A 23,172-nucleotide genomic window follows, 5' to 3' on the forward strand; every position below is an offset into this window, starting at 1 on the left:
CATAATTATGTGGACAGATATAAATATTTCACACACCATATGCTGTATTATGGTGCTTTTACAGACACCTGCTCCATGCTGTTTAATTTACAGAGGCTGGCAAACAGTCACAAGGGACGTCAGGGTGGCCAGGAAGTTCTCATAGATAACAGACATGCAGTTCCTTGGCTCCCAAAGCGTGTCCCCTCCGATGGCTGGAGCATAGAAAGGGTGGCATGCTGTCAGCTCCCTACTTTTGGGGGCCTTTTGCTGGATTAGACTCTGCAGTGCCAGTTAGAGCAATCCAATGCAGTTTCTTCTCTGCTTACCCCCTCTCAAAGCAATGGGAAGTGGATTCATCTTAACGCTGGGATGGGCTCAGTATGTTGTAAAAGGAGCTATAAAGATACGCAGTTACTCCAGGTTGCAAATTTTCCTCACTGTGTATTTCCACCTGTCCGTCTCTTATCTTGCTGTAGAGTTTAGGGCTGAGATGAATCAGCAGCAGCTGCATGTTGCAAAGGGTGGATCAGCTCTCAGGTGTGAGTGAGCACATCAAGGCTATGATGCAACTAATTCTGCCTGCCCTATTGCCAAAACAGTGCAAACTGAGAGCATATAACTCATGCACAGAGCTCACACTTCTTAAATGTTCACATTTTGAATGTGTGTGCTCTAATCTAACATCCCTGAAGAAACAAATAATTCACAATAGATTAAGCAATTTGCTCCAGATCGCTACTGAAACTTTAAATAGTGCAATGCTTTAAGTCTTCTGCACAGAAAACTCCCTGGAGAGAAGTAGGTAATTCTGTATTCAACTTTACTTAAAGGTAATTGGATTTCATAATAAGCTCAACTCCCGTAATGGGTAAGCAGGAAAAGTCCCACAAACCTATTTATTATGATGTTCCTGACCTCATAGCATGACTGTACCTTCTGCCAAACTGACATCCTGGTCCCTCTGTTTTTGCATTTCAAAGAAACACCCTCTCCTTCTAGTCCTGGATCAATTATTTTCCCTAGCAATTACTTTTAAAGTTTATGCTAGAACTTGATTTTGATGTTGGCTCACAACTACGCTTCTTAACTTCTGCATGCTTCACTTCCTCTAAATGTTGTAGTTTCTGCTCATTTGTCACGGCAGAGGCAACCTGTTGTTACTATTGCCAGGTCTGTACTCCACAGAGTAAGCCGAGCTTACACACAAAAGATGTCTCAGCCTATGGTGCTGCTGAAGGTTGCTGTTCAGTCTCTGGAGATGAAGAGGTAGTTCAAGCTGCGCAACCACTCATGTTGCACGGAAGGGGACAGTTAATGCCAACTGTGATAGTGGCTTGTGATATGAAAAGCCAAATACTAACTGGATCATGACCATTTATTCATATTATGCAGGTCAGGACAGACTGAACCCAAAACACTTACCGAGAGGTGGACAAAGGTCATTCTCCTCAAGTCTATGCCACACAAAATAAGCAACGTTCATCACACAGAGAAAATAGGCAGAGAGGGGACAATGAAATCAGATGGGAAAGAAATATCATTCTATAGAGAAAAAGGGAAGTATTGTTACAAGGCTTCTAGAGATGTTACAAATAACGGATCATGAGGCCAAAGAAATGGATGTTTAAAACTATTTGAACAGTTGTCCTTTTCAAGCCTTGGGACAGTACCAACAAAACCAAGTCTGTGCTCTTACCAGGATGTCTGCGAAAAGCTTTCCCAGCTGCCCCTTACCTGATCACAGATGAGCTCCCACTTCTTCTCGTTGTCATACTGCCTCAATAACCTGGCTTTGTCAGGCGGCAAGTTCATCGCATTCTGTGGAGAAAGAGAAAACAAACATGAGGGACCACAAAGGGCTTAATTTCAGAAGGAGTCAGACATGAGCAAACCAACACAACATGGCTGTGGTTTTTTTAATTGTTTTATGCGAATTCCTGTTGACAGAGTTATTCTGAAATATTCCCTCCAAATGTCATCTTTGGCCCCAAAAGTGCCAGGGAATCACAAAGCAGCAACGCGCAGGGCTCACCAATACCTCTCCTGGTGCTGGGCCATGCTGAGGAGGAGGAGGAGGTGAGCAGTGGTGGCTGCCACAAAGCGGCCACCTCCCCACTCCAGCCCCATCACTCCTGCCTCTGTGCAGTGCATCACAACTCTCACACAACTTCCTCTCTTCCTCTTCACTGTCCTCTTCACTTAGGTGTACTAATAAAGAAAAATGCAGAATTCAGCTGCACACTGGGAGATTTCACAAGGCTATTTTTTAAATGCAAGATCTTGAAATGTCATTTTATTTTATTTTAACAGCAGGACACTCTTCAGTTTTCAAATGTCACCACATGCAAGCTTATCTGGATTGTACACTTGCTGGAGGTAGGATTGCTGCCCATCGTGATACTGTGCCCATCATACACACAGAAATCATGATCTAGAAGCTCTGACTGACAAGCTACAACAAAGAATGAGAACATACAGGAGAGGCATCCATTAGATGATGCCTATCATTTGCTATCTCTCCTTTGATGTCAAATAAGGTACCCGTTCCAGGAGTGTTTGTCTGAGAGGAGAACAGCACAGACTGGATGCTTATTCACAAACAGCTTTTCCAAGAGCTGTGTCTCTAAATATGCTGCATAATTGTTCTATTTACACTTAAGGAGAACGCAGGACTCCTGCAAGAGCCTGGCCAATGTGCCCGCTCTCAGGGAGCTCCCTTTCGGTCAGCCAAAGCACAGCCAGGCGAAGTGCCTGAACGCAGCAGTCATTAAGAATCTCAGGCTCTAGCTCACATTCTCTTCCACGGGCTTAATCCTGAATTAACACTCCAGAAGCAAAAACAGCTGGTTTTCCCTGCATGATTCCTTTTGGGAACCAAGTAAAGCATCAGCCAGGCACTGGAGCACCCCCACGCTGTCAGCCAGGCCAGGGCAGGGCCACGCACATCCCCAGTGCTGGCAATCAGCATGTTTCCTCATTTAATCTCCAAAAGGCTACGGCAGGCCAGGCAGCTCACAGGCACGAAGACAGGCCAGAACCAAAGGCTGGTAAATAATCAAGCGGTGAAGCGGTAATCAGTAAACTGGCACTTAGGTATCAAAATATTCTGCTCCAGAACGATGCAACTTCACAGCCCATGTAAGAGGCCGTTTTAGAGACTTCTCAAGACAAACCTGTCATCGAGAGTCCTAGAAACACCCTGGGATCCCTGCTCTGCCCATAGCGGGACTCGCACAGCCAACCTGAGCTCCAGGCTCAGGTTTCCGGTTCCCTCGCAGGAGCCTTGTGCCCGGGGAGGACGGAGGAGGGATGCACGCTGTCCAAGCTGCTGTGAGCACAAACAAGTATCTGTTAAGGTCAGCCCAGGCTATCTGGGCAGCTTTAGAGAATATGCCACAAGCTAATGGGACATTAATAATCCCATAACTAATAGCACACTATCAAATCCAAACTTAAATAAGCCCCAGCAATGGCTGATTGAGCGCTAAGGTCCTGATGCGACTGTAATAGCCACAAGTAGACGTACAAGAAATATTGCGTACATCTGTGCGCGTGCTGGAGTGATAGCTCAACAATATCAAAGCATATGATAAATCATCATGCATTAGGAAGTGGTGTTTTAAAAATACAGTATCACAGATGCAGTCTGTCAATTGTACTTACAGCTAAACGTTAAACTGCAGCTTTCCTGCTAGGGGAGAGGCATTTACGCAATCGATACACTGATTTGGGCTCTGACACCAAGTACTAACCTCCAAATGCAGACTGCAGGCACTAGGAGCCATCGCTGTGCCATCACGAAGGTGCATACGGTACCTGGCATGCTCAGGGGACGAAGAGCAGCCGAGCTACCCTTGGAGGCGACCTTGGCGTGGTGATGGGCTTTCAATCAGAGCCCAGAGAGTTTAACTGGCAAAGGCCTGCCTGTCGGTCAACGGTGACATTTTCTGAGACTGTTTTTGGCTGATTTAGCGCCACGTCCTGATCACAACGAAAGGTTTTTGCTATTTGCGTTTCAGTGCTTAGGTATCACACGGAACTCTGTTGCCTCCCGTTTCGTTACGGCTTTCAAGCCTCGGGTGCTGTGATAAACCACATGCTCGCGCTGCGCAGCTGTGCTGTCGGCGGGCCGAGGCTGCCTTCACCCTGCCTCTCCCCTGTCTGGGGATCTGCTGCCGCCCGGCAGGCAGCAGATCCCAGCGGCTCGACTCAGCTCCCAGATGGTCACAGATTCAGGTTTCAGCTTCCACCAGCTTACTTCAACAGCCTGGGCGAGCAACCACGACGGCGCAGGGGGCGATTCACGAGCCGCTCAGACGTTCCTGCCTCGCGGGCAGCGATAGCTGCGAGGAGACAGGGCGGAGGATGCGGGAGCGGCGGCTGCTGCAGCCACCTGGCCTCCCTGCACACCGCGAGCCCCAGCGCGGCGATGCGCGGGCAGAGCGAGCGCCACGCAGCACGGCCCTGCGTGAGGAAACGGCACCACGCGCGCGGGCTCTGCGCGGTGCCAGCGGGACCTCACCTGCCTCCTCCGCAAGGCCCTTGCTCTGGCCCCGCCAGCGCCTGCCCTGGAAGCAGAGGCGCATGCACAGGAACGGTGACTCACGTCCTGAACACCTTCTTTCGAAATCTTCGGAGTGACAGCAAGTTTCTCGTCTTGCTGGGAACACTGCAAACAGGCAGCAGGCACCTCTGGTTCAGATCCACCCTGGGGCCTGCACAGACCCAAACCATGCAGGCAGCAGGAGAACACAGGGGTCTACCTAATCCCACCTTCTGCATTTTGGAAACGCATCTGCTATCCTCCTGCAGGAGCTTATCTACCTCCATCCTGAGCATCCCCACTCCTGGAGATAAATTCCCCCACTCTCTTGTTGGGATTGCCACTCTTTCTTGAAGCTTATTTTCCATCAGATAACAAATACTCCTCATTTTGCTCATCTATGCTGTCATGCTGACAGTATTTACAGGCTGTGATCATATCTGCCCTCGATTCCTCTGGCAGTCTCTCACTATCTACCTTATCAGTTCTTCATTCTGCATATCATTTTAATGTACTTTTTGGTATTTTTCCTGGGGCTTTTTCAAGTACCATTTCTTATCTCTGAGGATGCAAACCTGTTTCAGACCTACACATCTACTAAGCTGCAGAAGAGCTTTCTGTTTACCTGCAATATACTCTGTGCCAAACCATGGGCCCGCGGTGGGCAGGACCCTGAGATGAGGCAGAGGACTGGGGACATCTCTCCAGCAGCAGCTCGAATCCCCTTCCTCTGACCTTCCTGCTAACTTCACCTTTTCGGAGGTAACCAGAAAGGAGAAAACATTTCCTGTTTTCTGCTGTACCTCTGTACCCACCACTCACGCAGTAAGGAGGGCTCACGCTTGGACCAGAGGTTTTTACACTGTCAGAGTCACAGTTTGACACTAACTTTCATGCTTTACACATAAATCAGTTTGAAGGTAACTGTTTTTTCTAAAACATGGATCAGATTGCACTCATTTACTGGAAATTATCACCAGACATCTTCACTCACAACCTGACACTCCCTGCTTTTCAAGTAGGCTGATCTCTGCGCTGTCCACTCTCCATATGAAGCATCTGATAAACCTGACCTGGGCTGAACAGTGCACCAATCTCCCCTGAGCTCTTTGCTGCTTGACTCTGCTCTCCAGCAACCTCAAAGCAGGTAGCATCAGCACATTTCACCCTGATCAATGTACACCTTCAGCAAAACTGTCAATGGCTGTATTAAATAAACCTCACTTCTTTGTATAAAATAATGCATGAGTAGGTCATACCTTTTTTCAAATCTGATCTAATCCTGTTGCTCAGCTGGTCTTACTACTAATGACTGTTCGCTGTTAGAAAACTGATTTCTAAACCATGATACTTTTATTTAAATGAAAAGCAAAATATTTTCTGCATGTTTATGTATGGCACTCTATCCAACGTCTTTCTGAAATCTAAGTATCTGTGCTGTATCTAATTGCACAGTCTTTAGCTGTTAGGTCAGTAATGATGGCAAAGGAGGCTACTAAATTGGTTTGGCTTGACCTTACTTGTTGCAGTAGTATCTGCTGTGTCATGACTAACCAAATATATTACGAGCCTGTATTTTTTTGTTTTCTGTGGATCAATGAAATGACTCACAAATGTCTCCTAGCTGCTTCCAGGTCTTATGCCTTTAGGTTTCACACATACCAGCATTTTTCAGTTGAAGTACATGATCTACGATCTCTCCTTCTATCCTTACTCTAATTAGAGTTGATGCTTTAACAGGTTTTGGTAGTGTAAGTATTCTACTCGTGATAAAATCTAATGTTAACTCTACATCCCTGCTCCTGCTTGAAGGGATGGTCCCACACGGTGCTTTTCTGCCTCTGCCCCTGCCGGGGCTTCCCTTGCGGTCTCCCACGTCACCACCGGCCCTCGTGCGGCTGGAGGCCGGGCAGGGCCGCCCCCCTTGCCAGCAGTGCACGCTTTGGTCAGCGTAGGAGCAGGGATTGCACCCACAGCATCCCTGACATCCATCTTCTACGATGATCTTACTTGGGGCCATAAAAGACCATTCTCCTAGTGGCAACGTCAGCTGCAGTGCTGCTGCTCCATATTCTCCCTCCCCCAGGAGACCCAGAGCAAACGCACGTATAGCTCATAGTGAATGGGATCAGGACTAAAAATAGCCATTTTTTGGCAAGCTCTTTTTAAATCAAGTCAGTTCCGTGAGTCCAATAAGAGGATGTGCATGGTGGCGCAAACTGACAGAGTCACAGGGCAGCGCCGTGGCAGGAATGAGCACTCGTGCATAGAGTTGAGGGACCAACCATAAAAGATGCTTTTCAGACTTGGTCCCAGAGAAACATTGCGTGGGACTATGGTATAAATCCCTTGCCTCCTTTACACCAGTGCAGACTGCTAGCAACTTGGACTGGTGCTGCGCTCACTCCTCTTTGAACTGCCTTGCAAGGCTACTGATTGTGCACAGCAACGGGGCTCATACCAGCAAGGGCAGGTAACTGCTTTCATCCTTCCGGCATCACCACACCAGCCTGCACTGACAAAACGTGAGGAACTCTAAGAGGTTGTAAGAGCCACCCACTGCCGGGTGCTGGAGAAGAGAGACCTGCCCGCCCCAACGGCCTGGGCTGTGGAGCGGCCATGGTGTAACAGGGCTTCAGCAGGCTCTACGTGAGCTTTTGGTCACTACACACTCCTGCACTCCTATTTCACTCCTTAGGGAAGAAGAACCCAGATCTCAGAGCACCACCCGAAAACCAGCTGGTGCTGATCAGGTACCTCGACCTCTGAGGAGCACAGGCTCTGTTCTCCATTCTTCTCTCCGAAAGGCTCACCTCTTTAGGAAATTAATCCCTTCTTCATCACTTCTAATATTTCCCTTATATCACAGTGTTTCTAGAACTGAAAAGAAAAATAACTTCTGACAAAGAACTCTACCGCAGTGTCTGAAAAGGCAAGAGGGAATCAGCCCAGCCTGTAGCGTTAGGAACTCTGAGTGAGGCTTCTGATTCCTCAGGAACACCTACGAACAGGCCTCGGGAACGTCACCCTCCGCAATCACTGCAGTGAGATCCCTCACTGCATAGTGCAGTCTACAAGGGCCAGTTTCCAATCATATTTTGGCTCCAAAAATACATAACTTCTCTTTTTCCCCACAAATTCCAAAGTTATTCATGTCTCCTGCTTTGTGCCAAATAATATAGGTAAGGTTTCCATTTATTTTGCTCTGGGTTGGCATTATAAAGCTAGAATTTAAATTAATCACAGTAGCAGATGGAAAACTGGGTGAAATACTAGCAGACTTACAAAATATTAAATTGCTTGAGAGTTAAAAATAAAATCAAAAGTGCATCAAGGAAATATATATTTTTTAACCTATTAAACAAAACTCAGCTACATCCAAATTGGCACCTTCCATAGCATCTCCGAAACGCGCGGCCAGATGATTCGGTAACTGCGCTGCATACTGAGGCTTGTCGTGATCTAGCCTCATTCCACCCAAGCGCACTTCAGCCTTTGACCGCTTCCTGATGACTTCATCTGTCTCAGCATGACCGCGAGAGCTAAGCGAGGCAGCCCAGGCCAGGAAAACGCGCCCCCGCCTCGTCGCAGCCCCGCGCGCTCGGCGCGCTGTTCAAGCCCTCCCTGGCACGGGGCAGGCGCGGGCGCCCGGGCGGCCCCGGCCGTAGCACTGCCCGAGCTCCTCGCCGGCGGCCGCCCCGCGCTTCCCACCGCTAGCAGCGCGCAGACACCCGGCTCCCGCGCGCCCCCAGCTCCGGAGCCGTGCTGGCGCCCGGCTGCGCGCCGTTCGGGACGGCCGAGGGAAGGACGCCGCGCCGTGCCTTCCCCTGAGGCCGCCTGCGCGAGCCTGGCTCCCAGCGAGCCCCCCGCACGGAGCGCGCTCCTGGAAGCAGCTCCCCGGGAGCCCCTCCGCAGCAAACGCGGGGCGTGCTAGCTCCGCGGTCAGCCTGCGACTCCCGCCCTTCACGCCTTCCAGGGGCACGGAAAGCAGCAAGCGTCGTTCCTCGCTGTCCGCACGGGTACGTCGCCGGTCTTTCGTGAGCCCGGTTTTGCCCTGCCTCCGTGCCTGTGCTTTTTATGAATTAAAAGACAGCTGCCGCAAAGCGCCGGTTGCTCTTCTCTCTCCCTTAGAGGTAAAGCTGCATGTTTAATATTGAAACAAAGCGAGCCACTCGGGAGCAACAGGAAGTAACTGCCACCGAGGACAAAAAACAAGGCCTGTTCCAAAGGAAGAGCACTACTGCATTTTCTGACTGCAGATTTCTAGGAAACAGGCCCTCGAGCGTGCATCCTCCAGCTCCGAGCACGGGCCTCGGCCGTGCGTGCTCCTCCCGTGCGACGTCCGTGCTGCTCACCAGGCTGGGGACACGCGCCCGAGCTGAGCGGGACGAACTCAGCGCACCCACGCAGAGGCTTCTGCACACAAACCCTTGCTATTTCCTACGCAGCAGTGCTATCTTTCTCCAGGAAGCCTACAAGCCTCTGGGAGAAAGCCAAAAAAACAGTGGCAGCATCTCAACCTCACGTTTTAAGGGCCAACCCTTAGAAAATTAAAAAGCTACTGTAAATAAAGCTTCATTGCTGAAAACCATGCTCCCCTGCAACACACAGTAAACCAAGGGACTTCACTCAGCTCTCCTGCTCAGAGCAGAATAAAGTCCCTGCTGTCTGATGCAAGCAGTTGGGTTTCTTTCTCACCTTTTGCCCCTCAGAAATCTCTGTAGAAAATTAATTTTCCAAATCCCAAACACGATTCTGAAGGGACAAAATACATGAATTTATGACAAAAACAGCACAGTCTCCATTCCCCCTTTGGGACTAGAACCCCTTTGGGTGACCGATCCGCAGGAGCCCAGCAGCAGCGCCGCTGCATTCGCCCTTCGCCTTGGCTCCAAACCGGACACTCCCGGATGCGACCACTGTTCGGACGCAGGAACTGTCAACTGAAAGCAGAGAACAGGCAAATTCCTCCATTATCTAAACTAGTTAGTTTTGTAGCTGACGCGCTGTTGCATCTGGGACAGCTTAAGGAGAAGAGCAAGGCAGCACTTGCAAGGAGAGGTAAGACTTGTATTTGAGCAAAATGTTCAGAAAAACTAGCTTTGAGGACGTAAGTTTTCTGCAAATCTCACATTGGACCAGTTTCAGGCCTGAAAGGGCACTGGGGCGCCCAGAAGCCTGTCCGTCCCTCCCGCTCGCAGACGCTGCCGGCCCCGGCAGACCCTCGGCTCGCTCAGGCCCTCCGTGGCGCCCAGCCTTGCTCTCGGTCCCGGGCCACAAGGCACAACGACCCCAAGTGCATCGGCCGGGGCCAGACCTCGCCGGGGACGAGCAGAGGAAGCGCTTCCGAGGAAGCCAGCGGCGGCTAACTGCTAAATACCTCCCTCTGGTAATCCTGCTGGTTTTCCAGCCTGTGAAATTCCCAAAGGAAAAGCTGCCTGCTAGAGTGGAAATCCAGGAGCAGGTTTTCCTAAAATAGCTTGCTATCTAGACCTGCTCAAGCAGAAAAACACTCCAACACCTACGGAGCCAGACAGTGTGCCTTCAAACCGCGTTCACCGAGGCAGAGGCCCACGGACGTGCAAGCGCCCGTGGCAGTCTCCCAGGGCCCAGGAACACTGCTCTCTTCTGCTGCTCGTGAAGGTTGGCTCGTCTTCTCCAGGAGCAAAGAAGCACGGTTTATTTAAGAATGAGAAGGCCTTACAAGAGGATCACCTCCAAACGCCATAGGAACACGTGGTCAGCGGGACGCGGAGAAGAAGCCACAGCGAGCATTGGACAAACCGTGCCCCTTCTGAGGGCAGCCGCCGCCACGCGTCCCTGCCTGCGCGAGGGAAACAGGTGGAACAGCAACTTCACTAACTCAGGAGCACGAGCGCTGCCAATGAACAGCAGCAGGCTCTTGCTCTTTCTTATTAATCGTATCATCTTTAGGTCTAAATCCCTTTTTATTTATGAATCATGACATTGATGTGTCATCAACAAAGACGACGGAGTCCTCCTAATCCATTTGTTCCCACGAATGGTCCTACATGCTTTTGTAAGCTAGTCAGAGCATATTTACCTCTAAAATAAGAGATGTTTTTGCCAGTCTCAGAAAAATTCACTCCTCGTGAATTCACCTCACCCAGGAGGTTCAAGGGAAGACGAAAAAGAGCCAAACGACAGACTTTAGACGTGAGGAAAAGCCGGGAAGAGCACGCACTACCAAGACGTACGATCGCAGGTCGTACCTGACTGCAAACTCCCCCACTCTCGTAACGCCCAAGCCGCTGCGGGCCCCGCGCTAACCCCAGCACGCCGATCCCGTGGCGCCTCTCCATGCCAGCCGCGACTCCACCAACGTTGGTGCTGCCACGTGCCACACCGTGAGAGATGAACCCTGCTACGGCCATCACCTTCCGCACGGAAGGGACTGCCGGAGCGCTTCAGCCACACTCGGAACAGACAACGGGAGCCTCCGCGAGAGGCTTCGCCCCGCGGCTGCAGCAGCAGCACCGGCGGGCACAGCAGCCCGGCCTGCTCGCAAACCCGCGCCGCGGAGGACGGGCGGCCCTGGCTAATCCCCGCGCTGGAACGGGCGGAATTAAACTGAAGTTGAACGAGGGCGCGCTCACCCCACGGACACGGCTCCACGACGGCCGGGCCAGGCGGGCCTGCAGCTGCGGCAGGGAACGCTCCTGCTCCCCAGAAGAGACCGCGACTGCTCTTAGCTCCTCACCGAGACGCGGCAGAGCAGCTTATATTCCTGAGACGTAGCTCCCAGGGCGCTTCCTCCTCCTGCATTTCCTCTGATTGGGATTACTCCCGATCTGCACTAGCACTAATGAGAGAGAAAGAAACCTTTGTAGCTTTTGGCTTCCTGTTAATATTGTTGAAAAAGATCAGCGCTTTGATACATTTAAAACAAATATTCTTGGCCCTTGTAAATTAGATTCAGGTTCACATACCAACATCAAAGCTTTGTTCGTTACTCCAGCGATTGCAGACTTCAAGGACCCCCTATCCTCACCTGGAATTTCCTAGTCTGAGCTTATTCTCCAGCCCATCCCTTTAACTTCTCAATTCCTTGGAGAGTTTCTTCACAGTCATATCTATTGAATTTTATCTCCAGATCCTCAGTCTTTTTCTCCACTGTTTCCACAATGATGTGCAAAATTCTTAATTTTTTCTGCATTACAGTTGGGATTATGTTAAGGCACAGCCTGAATTATTTTAGATCTTTATTAATATCTAGTGAGTTCTGACAAAGTAAATCCAAAATTGGTTCATAAGTCAAACCCATGCCTCCCAACTTCGTAAAATTGAAAAATAACAGGCCTCTTTCCTGGCTAGTGAAAGCCTGAGAACAAAATACAGACTCTTTAGTGGATCCAGGTTTATTTTTTGGCATTGTGAGGTGCCTAAGTCTCCCCAGAAACTAGTATCAGAAAGTAACCAAATTCCAAAAATAATAAAAAGGGAATGGAAAGCAACATAACAAGCAGTTCAGATCTGCTCATGTATATTCATAAATATATTCACCCTGTCACTCGTCATTGTCAGGCATACAGAACTTTTCAAATTTGTAAATGTTCCTTAACGTTTTCCAAATTTAGTCGGCGCAAGAAGAAACCAGTTCCCAGCGTCGCAGGCGGGACGCTTCGGGTGGCGCAGGCAGGACGCCCCGTGCCGCCCGCGCGCTCTCAGGCCGCGGGGCGCCGCTGCTCGTTCGCACCCGGCCCACCCGCCGCCTTGCTGCGGCCTCCGGAGGCTCGCGGCCGGCTCCGCCGTTTAGTTTTGGGTGCAAAAACGTAAAAGCTAAATACAGACCCCAAACCCGCTTCCCTTCTGCCATCGGAGAGCGATAGCTCCAGCTCTCCCGAAGCACGCCGAGGTGACGGCTTGCCCGGGAGGCGAAGTCCCGCTTTATCCCATCCCTAGCTCTGCCCCTCTCTCCGACCATTTCTGCTCCGGGAACAGAGGGAAAAAGCCTATTGTCAGCTTCAAGAGCTGCCTACTACAACGACCCTGGATACTTCCGTGCAGCATTAAAATTTAATTCCAGCACCTGGCCACTAAAATAAGCCTGCGAATTCTTGTATGATATTAAAATTTAACTTTTTGCAATTTTCTGCACTACTTAACTTTTCAGTCCTGCTACGGTGTGTTTATTTAGAAAAGCTTGAGGCGAGTGAAGCACTTGCAAAGTTTGTTGACTTTACGCAAAACCCTTGCTAGGCTAAAATTAAATGTACTTATTGTTCTAATCCTCCATCTCCCTTCTTGTTTTTAACTAGTCTTCGATCTAAAAGTACTGACGCTCCCGTCGTACGAGCGCTTTCCCTTCCCAAAGGCACGCTGGCGTTCTGCAGGGAAGGACCGCAGGCGGCACAGGCGGACCCTCGGACGCGGCGGGATCTGCGGGCCACGGTGTTGGCGGCGTCCAGAGGACGCTCGCAGGGGAGCTCGAGGCCCGAGGCTGCGCCAGGGCTGGTACCTTGGGCCGAGCACCCGCCGAGGGACGGGGAAGAGCGCCGGCAGCCTGCTGGGCCCCGGGCGGCTGCTCCCCCTGCCGCGCCGCTGCCAGCCCTCCTCCGCCACGGCCGCGGGGTCCGCTGCGGGGAAGGGCGTCCCAGGCGCAGCGCGCGCGGAGCTGCCAGCACGCGTACGCCGGCTCTGCTCCGGCGGGGAGCAAGGACGCCCCCGACGTTTGCTCTCTGAAGTTTCTTCTGCGAAATATCTTGAATGTTTTGGTGGTGAATGATAATTGCTCCTACCACGGAGCTGTTTATTCCATTCAGAAGCTCAGACTCAGCCTAATACATTTCAGATTTTGGAAAAGCTGAAACCTCATTAATTCACCACTGAAAAATAGCTTCATGCTACAAAAGCTTCAAAGCTCAGCTTCGTTCTGAATTCAGCTGCTGACTCACCCACCCTGAAGATTACTGCAAGCCAACCCTGCAGCTTTACTAAAGCAGTCAAATACACTCTCTACCGATAAGGCGAACCACAGAATCCAAAATTAAAGTCATTTTAGTAAGCATCAGAGAACCAAAATAGATGTGCTAAATAGGCTGCCTTCGCAGAGAGCTGGGGCTGTGCCGCAGGGACGCGGCGGCGGTGGCGAGCCGGGTGCCCGGCCCAGCCCGGCGCCAGGGCCTCCCCTTCCCATTCCCCTTCCCCTTCCCCTTCCCCTTCCCCTTCCCCTTCCCCTTCTCCTTCCCGGCGGCACGCTGGGGCTTCGGTCGACGCACTCGCGACGACGAGAAGAGGGTTCTGCACGCACAGAAGAACTGGGAATCTGCTCAGATACCCAACTGAAACATCGAGGACGTGCAGGCAGAGGCACGTGAAGCAGCTCACAGCGGGGCGGGATGTTTGGGAAAAAGACAGTATTTAGCTGAGCACACGGGGTGGCAGTGAAACGGTGGAAGCCATACAGATGAGATTTTAAAGCATTTTATTCGCACCGCAGTCACGCATCGCTGGATGTGCTGTTGCAGGGGAATTTGCCTCCTCAATTCAGCTGCTTTTACACCTTTTCTGACCCTCTGCTAGCGCTTAACGGTACAAAACCAAAGGGTAAAGTCTGATCATTACCACAAGGACATTTTTATTCTAAATATGCTGATCAGTTCTAGCTGTTTTCGTAAACCTTTATCAAGTGCTTATCGCAAAGAAGCTTTACTATGAACCAGGGGATTCCCATCCCCTTGTACCGCTATTCACTACAAACTTCATGGGAATAGGAGATAATATTGGTGAGCTACCCGTGTAAAAATTCATGCTTAGCAATCATTCTGTTCAAAAGAAATATTAAAATAAAGGGCAGCGGCAGCCATCAGTGTCTGCCAAAACCCACCTTCCACCCACGCACGCAGGAAGACTGCAGAGTCTCCTGCAAAGAGCAGCGAGCTCCAAGGCCACGGTGCCTCCAGGGGCGTAAAGCTCATTTCCGAAATGAACTGGTGCAGTGTAACACGCCACGGACTTCAGCAGGAGGAGGCCGGGCCCCCAAACACCCGGCAGAGAACAGGCGCCGCTGTCTGGGGGGCACCGTGCACAGCGAGGGCCGGGGGCAGCTCCGCGCGCCGGCTCCGCTCTCCACCCCCCCCGGCACGGCACGCGGCCGCCGCCGGCGGGAGGCTCCGGCAGCGCCGAAGTTCGCCGCAGCAGTGACGCGAGGACGCCGCCACCCTCGCGCGCCCCCGGGCCGAGCCAGCTCCGCAGGGCAGGTGCCCAGGCGCGACGCACCACCTCCGCCGAGGGCCGCAACTCCTCCGCGCCCGCGAAAGCCTCCCCGCACGGCACGCAGCGCGGACCCCGTCGCGGGCTTCACGGGGGATTCGCAAACCCGACACCGCCTGGGGAAAGCTGCAAGCTCTCCACAAAAGAATTTAAAAAGTAGCTAAAGAAATTTCTTCTAACTGGAAGTTGAAAAGCAGCTAAGATCACAAATTATCCATGAGCGCTTCTTTGTTAGAAAAAGTCCTCTCTCCTCATAAACATATTAGGTAGGACAAATGACTCGAGGTAAGATCCTGCTGAGCGCAGCGCGGGGCTGCTTGCCGTGCTCACGCAGGTCGCTGCATGCTTGCTGCGTGCTCGCTAATCGGCAAGCTCAGACACAGGCGGGGGGAATCTGGGACATCAGCTAACATGACATAAGAGTTTGTCTTCTCCTAATGCAGGCATGATCTAGGCCCCAGCTTCAGCAGTGCCGCCAGGCACGTGCCTCCAGTCCCGATCCACACCAGAGCTTTCATTTTTCTTATTTTGAAAAAAGCGTTCACCCACCAGCCTCCCAGACTGGTCAAAAGCGTAAGAGCAACACAGCAGAAATCCACAGGGAGCCGCGGGGAGCAGCTGAGCACGTGTCCGGCACTGGCCTCCAAAGCCGTCGAACGGAGCAGATTTCCTGACCGCGTGATCCGACGTGCTTCTGCCCGATCACGGCAGATTGTTAATAAGCAATTGCTCTGCGGTTTTTTATATAAACTTACTACTGCATGTGAAGGAGTAAAAAAAAATTAGTCAGGGTACCAATGCTGCCCCCCGTGAAGGGTCCTCACGGTGGAAGATCTACTTCACGCTTTACCTTGCATTCATGCAAAAACAACCACGACGAGGCGGTGATGCCAAGTTTCTCGGCCACAACCTTCCCACCCAGGACCCCCGGCTGCCGCAGTGTCCGCACACGCTCCTGTTGCTCCGTGCCCACGTACAGACCATGAACCAGCAGTCCACAACCACATGCTGCACAGCCCAAAGCAAAGATTTCATTACTTGAAGACTGGAGGGGTTGTAAAGCCGAAAAGGCAGCCTCAGGAACGCGTCTCTTCTATCTGGAGACCGCTGCAGAGGCTGCTCCCTTCCGTTGACAAAGCATTCACCTTATCACCACGAAACCCTTCGCAAACCTGCTTGTCACAACAGATTCACATAATCATAATCCTAAAGCAGAGACATCAGCTCAGCTCCAAGCCCACGGAGATCACATAACCCCACAATTTTACAGTGATTTAATTGCTAATCAGGACTGCTTCATACTGATGAATTTTCTTTGTAATGAGTGCACGGTTCAAAGGTTAGCAATATAAGACTTCAATGGTGTCATAATAAGTAATAATTACTTTATCAAGAAACAAGGCAAAACAAGAGAAATGAGCAACAACGGTCATGCTCTACTCAATGAAGAGCCAAAAGCTTCTGGTTTTCATACTGGTTGTGTAGCTTCTCCTGCACAACAGACCCTCTGCATCAAGGCATGGTGAGGCAGCTCTCTTGCTTCCCCAGCAGAGATAGGTGAGAAGGCAAACCAAACTCTCAGCAGGACAGATAACACAGTCCTCCGGGGAGGAATGGGAGAGCAGGGAATTCCCTCAGCCCAAAGTTACTCACCAGAAACGTTCTGATCTGCAACCCGGCTGCCACTTGCCATACTGAAAGAGTCTGCCCTGAAGAAACACTCTTAATTCAGACTCGCTGTGAAGCTGAATTCCCAGCAGCAGCTCAGATGACAACTTATCCATAAATTTTCAGAAGTACTTAAATATTCTAACTTTTGGAATCTGTATTTTCAAAAACGCCTCAAGCCGGTCTCTGCCGAAACACCCAGGCAGCTCTTCGCGACGGCATTTACGGCAGCCCCGGCAAACGGCACCTCCTTGGGCAGCGGGTGCTGTAGCCGTCACTTTTGTCACCTGTCGCAGAGGTGTTAGCACTCAGCCTGGCTCAGTCTCTGCTAAAGACTTTAGGCAAAAATATGTTCCCACCTCACTGAAGCTTCTTCCACGCAAAAATATGGTGGAGTAAGTACTTTGAAATTAGACAACAAAACTGAAAAACATGGAGTTTATGTTATCACGTGCATATTCTTTTTCTTCCCATGCCCTTGTACTGAAACTCTACTGAACACCAGTAACAGGAAGGCAAAATGTAGCCATCTTCTACCAGGTATCCCTACAGCTGTTTCTACAACACAGAGGAAGGTTTTTTACACTAGTCTATATCAAACAAAGAAGGAAACATTCCCTTTCTCAATCTCTCTCTTCAAGAATATAAATATTATACAAATACAGTTACATAATTACAATTCTTTATATAGTAGCACAACAATGCTTCTGAATTACCGAACGAAAAACAAGCTTGAACTAATGTTAACAGATGTATATAAATATGCATGTGCATTCTCCCCCATATACACACACATATGCGTATAAGCACATGTAATTTATTCAGCGTTCTTTATGCCAATGCACACTGATATTTGCACAAAATTTATTTTGATTTACCCCCCAAAATACAAGACAAAATCCAAACACCAACAAAACACAAACACATGCCTAAAGGCCCCCTGAAACCTGGTGGGCACAAATTCCATATAAACATGAGAAAAAACTTTACTCTGTGAAGGTGGTCAAATATTGGAGCAGACTGCCCAGAGAGGCTGTGGAGGCCCCATCGCTGGAGATACTCAACCCAACTGGACACTGTCCTGGACAACCCGCTCCAGGTGACCCTGCGGGAGCCAGGGGTTTGGACCACATGGTCTCCAGAGCTCCCAGCCGCCCGGCGCCACCTCACCCGCTGTGGGTTGTGATTCTCGTATCGCTGCCACGAGAGAAGGGGTGCTTGGTCTTGGGTGCCCCAAGCCCGCGGCCTCCTGGGGCACAGCAAAGAGCTCCTTGTCTGCAGCAGCCCCTTCGTCCTGTTTCCCTTCCTGTTTAAGTTGACTGGCAAATATACATTTCAAATGGAGAACAAACGAAAAACTAAAAGCAAGTAAGAAACACACTTAGGCCACTTTCTTTCTGGTTATGAAGCGACACAGAGAGAACAGAGCAAGCTGACAGCTTTTCTGATTGCTATGTGTCTGAAAAAAAAATCTTCATGTGAATAGGGTTAATGGGCTGAATAAACCACAAAAAATAAACTAACTCAGGGATAAAAAGCATGGCCTATATCCTGGTTCAGATTTATGCCTCCAATTGATTTTGGCAAGAGCCCTATTCACAAAACCGTGTCCAGGGACAGTTTTCAGACAAAACTCTGCTCTTCAGAGCAGCATCCTCCGCTCCTGACGTGGTCTCAGACCCACTGACCAGGTGTTCATTGCTCCTGTAAGCAAGAGCAGATTTTAGAACCTACTTTTAATTTTCCCCGTACATAGGTAAATTCTCTTTTCTGGTCTACAGAGGAATCTCTCGTTCCCGACGAGTGAGGATCTCTGGCTTCTTTCACATTGCCCAGAGAGAGAACTAGAAGGAGCATGTAGCTATTGAAACTTTCATTGGGAAATTAAACAGAAAATGGCTGAAGAGAAAATGTTACTAATTTTTCCAGGCAGCCTAGCTAGGCTTCCACCTGGCCAGAGCTGTCCCAGCACCCCTCAAACGGAGGCGGGAAGTGCCCCAGCAGAAGCCCCGTCTCCCCCACGGCCGAGAGCTCAGGGCTCTCGCTGCTTCAGCTCCTCTCCTGAGCTGTTTTCCCCATTCTGCCCTCTCATTTACCAGGCTGCAAAGCCACTTGCACAGGCAGGAGCCCCACGCACAGATCACGAGAGCTGTTTGACATTTAACCATCCTCTTCCTCCCATTCGCGTTTCCCTTTGAATGAGACACAAAATTTCAAGGGTCTTCAAATTGGTTTCAAATTATGAATGCCCGATGGCCCTCACAAATGCAGCCACAATTAAGGGCATCCTTCTTCGAAGGCGCTGCACAAGTTCTCTTACGTTCACGGAACAAGTACAGAAATAATAATGTAGGCAGTGCACATGGAGACCCAGTGAGCAGCTCACAGCAATTATAAAGGATTACTGCTTGTAGGATCAAGTCCACAAGACACAGGCAGGGCCCCCTGGCTGTGATGAGCACCCGTTTTTTCAGAGACCTCAAGAAAAATCCATCTCCTCAATCTTCTGCATGCACGGGGCGAGACCCATGGGCGACATGAGCATAGCTGCTTCTCTCCAGCATCTAGGCACCACAAGGGGATTTACAGCATTAAATCTGAATTTCCACTCCGAATTTCCATTCCGAGCTGACAAACCATCATGTTGTTCTCACAAGAGTAGACGTTCATGTGACAAATCTTTCTGAATGCAAAACATGCAAAAATTCTACCCTTTAAAGTCTTCTAATGTTATATTTCAAAAGAGCCAAAAGCAGAAAGGATGCAGCAAACTGTCACATCCATGACCCAAAAGGCATGAAGTGATCTATGCATACTGTTACACTTGGAAATTATTCAAGAAATTCAACCACATAGGATTTTTAGTTGCAAAATTTGGCAGGTCAGACAGTTAAATCTGTAATTTTACACACGCGCGCGCACACACACACACATATATATATAAACATAATGCAAATAAAAATCATACTGAAACTACTCAGAGCACCATGCTAACGCAGTTCTGAGATGTAGTGAAAACACAGTAAGACATGCCACTTACTTTACTGATGAGTTTATAGCATGTTTCTTAAACTTGGAATAAATCAGTGTGCATGTCTGAGATAATTTCCAAAATGAAATTGTTTATAAGGTAATATCTACTTTTACCTGCTCCTGTACAAAAGCGCTGCAGAGAAATGCATTTCTGTATTTTAACCTTAGCAACCTCAACACAGTGAAGATTAACAGGAGCTATTTGTACTAGCTGGGCCGACCAGAAAGGTAAGAAACAACCTAGAAATTCTCCTGAGAAGATGTCTTTGTGGGGAAGGAAGGAAAGGAAGGAAACTTTTCAATGCTTTGAAACTGGTTGCTACTCCCCCACCGCTACACAGAGACCGGTGCTACGCAAACATGCCAAAAGCCTCCTCGGAGAGGAGAGATATAGTCTGAAGACAGGTTGATAAAACATATTTTTGATAATGATTTGAAGGAATTTGTCTTTGAGTCAGTTCACATTCATAAACCAGTTAATGAAATGCAACATATACTGTGAATAAGTGACACACTGATACATATTACACACTGCAACCATAGCTCAATAAGTCTTAATTATTAGTCAAGATGTCAAAAAAATACCCTATTAGTTGCCACCATTTAAAACATAAAGGAAATGGCTAATCAGTCACCTCTGCTGTCAGATACAACACCGACTTCAGGGTCTACCTTCGTGCCTATCCTATTTACGACATTTCTGCATGAGCTGGAGAGAGAGATGAAGTGCACCTTATTGCATCCAGGGGTAACATCACATGGACGGGTGCAGCCAACACCCTTGAGGGCAGGGCCACCCTCCAGAGGGTCCTACCTAGGGTAGGTTGGAGGAGCAGGCCAACAGGAGCTGCATGAAATTCAGCAGGACACCTGCGAAGTCCTGTACTTGGCAAGGACTAACCCCTGCCGTGGTGGAAGCTGGGGACTGCCTAGCTGGGGAGCAGCTCTGGGGAAAAGGGCCTGGGGGTCCTGGAGGACTGCAGGCTAAAAGGGAGCCAGCAGTGATGAAGGCTAACAGCATCCCAGGATGTAACAACAGCACCAGCAGATCAAGAGAAGTGACCATCCCGCCTTACCCAGCACTTTTTAGACCACATGTAGATATTGTACCTGGTTTTGGGCCCTCAACACAAGAAGACATCAATAAACTGGAGCAAGTTCAGCAGAGGGCCACCAAGATGGTCGGGAGCTGCAGCATGTGGCCCATACAGAGAGAGGCAGAGTGACCTAGCCTGGAGAAGAGGCAGCTTTGAGGACCCCACAGCAACCTGCCTGGACCTGCAGAGAGGTTGCTAAGAAGATCCAGCCAGGCTCAGCCCAGTGGTGTGTGGCTGGAGGAGGAGAGACAACAGGCCTGTTGAAACAGGAGGTTCCCATGGTGCAAGGAACAAATTTTCTTGCGAGGACAGTCAAGCAGTGCAGCAGGCTGCACAGCCTCCATCCCTGCCAGCTGCCTCGTAGGTCCCTCTTGGCCCAAATGGTTCTGCGAAACCTAGAGCAACTATGCAAGTCCAGCAACATTGCTCCAAAATTTCACTGATGTAAAGAACAGAGGATTTCATCTTTTATCATTAAACCACTCTATATGTGCTAAACAAAGGCATAAACTAGTTGCATTTTATTAATAAATCTGTCTAGTTCTACAAAAGATTTCTGTATAAAAAAAAAACAAAGCTCAAGAGAATCTGATTCATCATCAAATACTTGATGCTTCAGTTTCACTGCCTTTAGAAGCCAACGAAGAAGTCATAAATAGTAAATCAGTCCTAAGTGATAAACACCTTTAAAAATTGCAAATTATTTACCTCCCTCTTTTCTGCACTCAAGTATTTGATGAGTAGTGAAAGCAATTTCTCTGAGAGCTTGTTATATGTAAAGAAACATAAACAAGAAAAGGCTCTCACATGCCAAGCTTCAATCTTAAGTGAATTTTTTACAGGCAAGCTGTAAACTTTGGTATAGACTGGAAATATTTACAGGTCTAACTACTGCAGGCACACTACTGCAGGCACCACTGTATCCCAACAGAAGAGGTGTATGGGGAAGCCAAAGTAAACCACAAATGTATGACTTTCTGGCCATAATGAGAAATTCTTCATACAGTAAGACTGCTCTCTGTTTTTCATTCTGTTATAATTGACCCCCAAGGCTCTTCCTACCTTATATTTTGTCTGCATGGGTTGACGATAAAAGAGCTAGTAAAAAATGTATGACACAAACACACACATGTATACACGCATGTAATAGGAATTTTGCTCACACCTACACAATAACCGTAAGTGCCTAGAAAATCATGGGTCTTCAAACTACCAGTCCTGACACTTGCCGTTTACTGTTTCACTGGGGATATTTTCGTGCATCTCTAAGTCCTTTTTTCATTGCCTTTCCATATTCAAGTGTTGGGCTCCAAGTATCCGGCAGCGCCTTAATGAGAGGCTTGGGGATTTGACAGGCTCATCATATGTAACCGCTTAGCAACTGTTCTAATTTTAAGAACAAGGCAGAGCAGTAAGTGGCGTGGGCAAGTCTTCTGAGCGCGCCACGGCAGCACGCAGCCACCACGAATCCAGAGACGACAAGCGGAGGGTGGTGAAAGTCCAACCCACAGACATATCACAAACGTGGCAGGGCCTGACTCTCCGAGCGGGCCAGTAAGTGGGAATGCTGCCCGGGCTTCAGCCACGAAGCAGCCGGGTCCCCAGCGGCCTGTCCCACGTCCTCACTCCTGTTTGTTTCCCATACTCTGTTGCTGCAGAGAGAAGGGTTTTGCGGGGTATTAAATAGTGCGCATTATAAGCAAGAAAAGTAAATTACTGAAAACAATAAAACTCTTTATACAATTGACCGTGTATAACATGAGACAGCTTGTGATATTTATTAAAACTCCATACTGGGTTCAAATACCTGAACCATCCACAACAGCCTCCCAGTAACCCTGAAGACACGAGGCAAAAGCAGCACTCTGTTAGACCAAGGCCCCTTGACAAGGCTCTACTCTGCTGGAAAGGGTTGAGGTCCCTGGGGTAAACCCACTGGGATACTCTTCAGTGATGGAAGGTTCACGGCAATTTTACTGCAAGCTTTTATGAAGTTGCTGGAGCAACGTGATTTCAAAGGCACCTCTGCTCCCCACTCCTGATGGGGTCTTGCATCCAAGGAGGAGGTCAGAATACAGCTAGTTTTAAGGCCTGGTGTATGGAACTAATCCTTTAAAAATCAGACTGTAAAATCAGCTGGGAAAAACCTCACAGAGATCACAGAAACCATGGAAGCACAAGCAAGGTGGTGTGAAGCAGCTACCCTGCTCCACAGCAGGCTCACACGTATCATCCGTGCAGACGTGCCGTCCCCTGTAACGCCCCGTAAGCGCGAGCCGCACGGGTGCACGCTCGCTCCCGGGTACGCAGAGCGGGCACGGCCCCCTGGCCAAGGCCGCTCTGCCCTCTGCCAACCCGCTCGACTGCACGGCCTTCCACAGGCGACATATCGCCAAAGCGAAGACAAAGTTTGGCTCTGCTGAGTGCAGCACGTTTTGAAAAACTAATGATTCTTTCCCCCGACCCACATCTCCTTCCAGCCGAGGAATGAGTCACCGGGAAGGGAGCTAGCAGCCGACACAGGCCCTCTGTTCACAGCCTCAGCGGTGGTCCCACCAGCAGGCGCACAGCGGCCGCTGGCTGGGCGATACGTCTTTAACTGCACACATCTGGTTT

At 49.6% G+C, this 23,172-nt stretch overlaps 1 protein-coding gene across 5 annotated transcripts in view; it reads right to left on the reverse strand.

The window, feature by feature from the left end:
- FMNL2 (formin like 2) overlaps positions 1–23,172 on the reverse strand; it is a 179,524-nt gene that overhangs the window by 77,786 nt on the left and 78,566 nt on the right. For all 5 annotated transcript variants that reach the window (XM_062578743.1, XM_062578745.1, XM_062578744.1 and 2 more), the window contains exon 2: positions 1,717–1,800. In XM_062578743.1, coding sequence (XP_062434727.1) covers positions 1,717–1,800 — 84 coding nt within the window. The remainder of the gene's footprint in view (positions 1–1,716; positions 1,801–23,172) is intronic.

The sequence above is a fragment of the Rhea pennata genome, chromosome 6, assembly GCF_028389875.1.
Source record: "Rhea pennata isolate bPtePen1 chromosome 6, bPtePen1.pri, whole genome shotgun sequence".
Taxonomy (NCBI): Eukaryota; Metazoa; Chordata; class Aves; order Rheiformes; family Rheidae; genus Rhea; species Rhea pennata.